The 4,581-nt window shown below is 33.9% G+C and overlaps 1 protein-coding gene across 4 annotated transcripts in view; it reads right to left on the reverse strand.

Annotated features, from left to right (window-relative positions):
- The window catches only part of LOC107631276 (protein INVOLVED IN DE NOVO 2), a 5,161-nt gene continuing 2,548 nt past the window's right edge, over window positions 1,969-4,581 (reverse strand). For 2 of the 4 annotated variants that reach the window (XM_021119543.1, XM_016334672.2), the window contains exons 4-8: window positions 3,899-3,988; window positions 3,536-3,823; window positions 2,825-3,034; window positions 2,485-2,735; window positions 1,969-2,262 (exon numbers count right to left, since the gene is read on the reverse strand). In XM_021119543.1, coding sequence (XP_020975202.1) covers window positions 2,502-2,735; window positions 2,825-3,034; window positions 3,536-3,823; window positions 3,899-3,988 — 822 coding nt within the window. In that variant the 3' untranslated portion in view covers window positions 1,969-2,262; window positions 2,485-2,501. Of the gene's footprint in view, window positions 2,263-2,354; window positions 2,736-2,824; window positions 3,035-3,535; window positions 3,824-3,898; window positions 3,989-4,581 lie in introns of all 4 variants that reach the window. The other 2 variants (XR_001618536.2, XM_016334673.2) reach the window with 2 other exon arrangements.

The raw sequence follows: 4,581 nt of genomic DNA on the forward strand, positions 1-4,581 counted from the left end.
AAATTTTTGGATAGCATTATCTTATGGCGGTTGATTACTTAATGGTTGTTCCATCTAAATTACATACAAATTACAAATTACATACAGTAAAATAAAACCTCAGCCATCAAAATCTATAATCCAAAATTAAATTTATCACTATTTTTAAAAATTATATGAAAATTCTATTCAGTATTACAACAATTCATATAATTAACTGAAGAACTCACTGTTTTTGAAATTATATCAAAATTAAACTTATCACAATTTTTGAAAATTATATCAAAATGAACTGAAAAATTGAAACAATTCATATAATTAACAAAATAAAAAAATTAATTGAAAAACTGAAGAATTCACTGCGACATAGAGAATGGAAAAGGCTTAGAATTCACAGCAATAGAGTGGGATGTTCGGTAGGACAGAGGTGGCCAACTACAGAAGCTTCAAACCGACCAGCAGACGACGATGACGACAAAAGTTTCGAACCGACCTACCGACGACGACAGAAGCTTCAAGTGACGAGGGTGGCAACCACTGGTGGTCACTGCCAGCATCGATAGTGGTAGGGATGGTGGAGGCAACCGAGGCATTCCTTCTGCTCGTTGGAGAAAAATAGGAAATTAGGGTCGGAAGGGAGAAGGACTGAGGGAGGCATTCGTGAATTTGTTAAGGCTGCGTTTGTTTATTGTCTTTCAAATACATGGACACAAACACAAATGCACAAAGAGACATATACACAAAGATACACAAATTTTTTTATTTTGTTTGGTGATATTGGACAAGACACACCACTATAAACTAAATATCAATTTTACCCATATATTATCACCAATGAAATAAAGATAAGAGTAAATTATTAAGGATAAAAGAGTAAATATTTGTGTCTTATTCAATGTGTCTCAATGTCTCATCTGTGTCCCATCAAACAAACGCAACAAGGAACTAGATTAGTGGGTTTTCTTTTTCTTTTTCTGGGCTTTTAGGGCGAATTACAAAATCGGAACTAGCCGGTTTTTTAACCTATTTTTGTAGGACAATTCTAAAAATCAACAAAATCGACTAAATGATCAATTCACGGTTAATTCAGTTGAATCGTCTGATCCGGGCTAATTTTTAGAACCTTACTTATAAGTGATTCATCGTCTCTTATATTTACAGGGCATTTTTAATCAATCACTTGGATAGCTTTTAAATATGGCTTATGTTATTTATTGCCAGAAAGAAAATGGATTGCACGGATTATTTTGTGTCTATTTGATTCTCTTTACAGTTTACATTAACCTTTATAATACCATTGTTTGAGTGCACGACTCGTAATGCAAATGTTCAGTCTCTGTGTGGGTTTTTTTTTGTTCCTAGCAAGAAAGAATAAGTGAAGGGCAATTGAGTTTGACTGTTAATTTGTAAAAATGCATATATAATTCACGATTTTACTAAGAAACGAACTTTTTTAAATCTATAATTAACTAACAAAATAGAAAATGAATAAGGATTGAAAGTTTGGTCGTTAATATAGAGAATAAATTGTAGCTAAAAAATAGTGCCTAATCTTTTTTCACTTACTTAGCACACCAAAAATGGTTATAATTTTGCATATCAATCAATGCATTATATTGCAGTGACCATTCTTTTTTTGGAGTAGTGAAATGAATTACTAACAACCTCAGGCAATACGTTAAATAACTTCTGTTGGAACATCATATCGTATTAACCGATCATCCCAAAGACCCAACCAGATAAAGTTAATCTTATGACTACTTTAAATAGAATAATTTGAAATATTACTCAATAATCTTAGGAAACAAATACTACAAAAATATACTTAATTTTGCAATCTAAAAAAGAAAATTAGCAAGAGACTAATTAGTTTCACCATCTGAAAATTGTAATAGTTGTCGTTGAACAAAGTTTCTTTTGGGTCATAATCGCTGAACATAGTTGGAGGATGACCATTGACCAAGAAGACAAGAAGCATGGGAAAGGCAATGATTACCAAAATGGCAACAAGACAAATAAAGGAACTAACGGGAGAAAAAGGAATATTACATCTATGTCATTCACATGGCAGAGACAGCCCAAAAGGCTGCCGCAACGAGTGCAGTTTCATTCTCGTGATTCGGCAAGATATGCCCAATGAAGCATAAAGTGTCAAACGAAATAAATTGTTTACAAATTTCATAATTTACTTAGAACCATAAACAACCAAGTGGTGTGGCAGCCCTCCTCAGTCCTCCCAATGTTGATGCATGCAACCTCTCTTAGAATGCAATATGTTAAGTCCTGTAACCAAAGCCAACCTTTCAGCAATATAATCCAAATTAACTTTATGAATACTATAAATCAACTAATAATTTCTTGAGAAAATATGAAACCTGGTTGGCTAGTCACCAGGAATATCTAACCAACACATCGATCAGCCTTTAAATATCTTGCTTTCTTGGTTGTAGCTATACTACTCGAGAGGGGGAAAGAAAAAAATAGCAACCTAAATAGATTGCGTACCAATATTCACTTCATCCTCATCCTCCTCGCTTTCGTTTTTGTGATCTCCAGTTTTTTATCAGAAATTCTACTCCTTCTTGTAAAGTTGCTCTCCTTCCCTCTGCATAGTTCCATATTTCTGAGATTATGTAACGCCCACTAGGATTATATGCATTTATCTCAGTCAAAGCTGCCACCACTGCATTGTATGCTCCTTCACCCATCTCATTTTTCAGTCCATTCAGCTTTTCATCATCTTCTTTTATAATTTCCTGAAATGAAACGAAGGCACACCTTTTCAATCTAGACTAAAAGAGTCTAAGCATAAAATCAAGCGGAAAAATGTTTAACAAGGACACACCGTTTCTTTCCCATCAATTGTGATAACTTTGAATGGATGCCAATCTGGGTCCTTCAAATACTCTTCCCACAACGAACAGAGTTCTGTAGCCCTCTCTTCAGCCTCTTCCTCATTGTATCTTCTCGTAAAAAATTCAAGGAATGGTTTACCGTCAAGTTGTCCCATTCTCTTTACACGAATATTGCCCTGAGCTGGTAGCTCTTTAAGGCCCTGCAAGACACAGATTATAAATTAATTCGGATTTAATACTGAAGAATGCACCTAAGACAAACTTTTTTAAAAAATAATGGTGAATGTTCATTAACATAATTTCAATGATGAAATAGTGCAACACGTGAACTACAAATATTCACGATAGTTAGGTCTCTTAAGCACAGGTCAGTTAGGTGAAATACTCAAATAGTGATCAAGAAATCTTTAACCCGAGCCTTATTACTCTGAACAAACAAAACAGGAACCACTGGGGAGGAATTCACATGTATATTTTCTAAGCACTTTTCATTTCTAGCATTGTGGGAGGGGAAGACAGGTTTTAATCAATCAATTAATTTCAATTTCAGAGCACATAACACTGTGAACAGGCAAGCATAATTAATTAATTATCATTAAAAGCACAATCAGCTAGTAAATGAAATATGAAAGAGCGGTAAAACACAAATTTAAATAATCACTACCTAGAAAGGGAAGATATATCTGAAAAAATATACTTACCTCCACCAATTCTTTTCGAGCTTCTTGCAACTCCTCATTACTCTTACGCTCTTTAATGATTAGTGTTTGGTTCAATGCATCTATGTCTTGAAGTGATTGTTCCTTTTCTCTTAAATCCATATGTAAATCATCTACTTTCTTCAAAACTTCTGCATCATCATCATCTTCCATGTGCTTCAACACACTTAATGATCCTCTAAGTTGCTGAATCTCCAATTCAAGCTTTTGTTTCATATCCAATTGTCTTTCAAGCTGAATGATTTTAGCATGGAGTTCTTCTTTTTGCTTCTGAAAGATAGATGGACAAATATCATTAATACTCGTTGTGGGAAGAGATTAAGTTTTGAAAGCAGGTAACACAACCTTTTGGTCTTCAGCCAATTTCAACACTTTTTCATCAGCTTTCTGTTGTTCTATAGCAGCCATCTGAAGAGAGCTATTTCTCAATGTATTCTGAAAAGACAATGCATGGCACAAGTTATTGAATTATAAAAATGAAAATAGAAACCAAAACTTCTACGCCCTTCTTATGCAGACTATTACATTAAAGGATGTCAATAACAGCAGGAGCAAATTAGGTCCAAATTTTGGTTTCCAGAATCCTTATGTGAGGTCTTCGATGGGAGTAAAAGAAAAATTTAAAAAGACAAAATCTGGTGTTGCATAAAAAATTTTTTAGGCATACAACTTTATGTTTGTGACTCTTATCCCCTCTCTATTCTGCAATTTTCAAGTGAATAACATTAACATATGATCACTGGAAGGAGTTCATAATCTTAATCACTTTCCAGAAATTACCATTCTACAATAATGTCATCCTTGGTTGCTAACCCCTTACTCAAAGGCCCAAAACATTAGAAGTTTGGAATATCAATCATCTGATAATTGCCATAAATCATTTCTCTTAAAAGTTCAACAAACTATTACATAGATGTGCATAAATTGTTTTACATCTGACACCAACACACACAAAAGCCCATCAAGCTTCGAGTGAGAATAATGCATATGTGCACCTTGTATTGAATTCTTAATTCTTTCCTCTTTTT

Source organism: Arachis ipaensis, chromosome B03, assembly GCF_000816755.2.
Source record: "Arachis ipaensis cultivar K30076 chromosome B03, Araip1.1, whole genome shotgun sequence".
Lineage (NCBI taxonomy): Eukaryota > Viridiplantae > Streptophyta > Magnoliopsida > Fabales > Fabaceae > Arachis > Arachis ipaensis.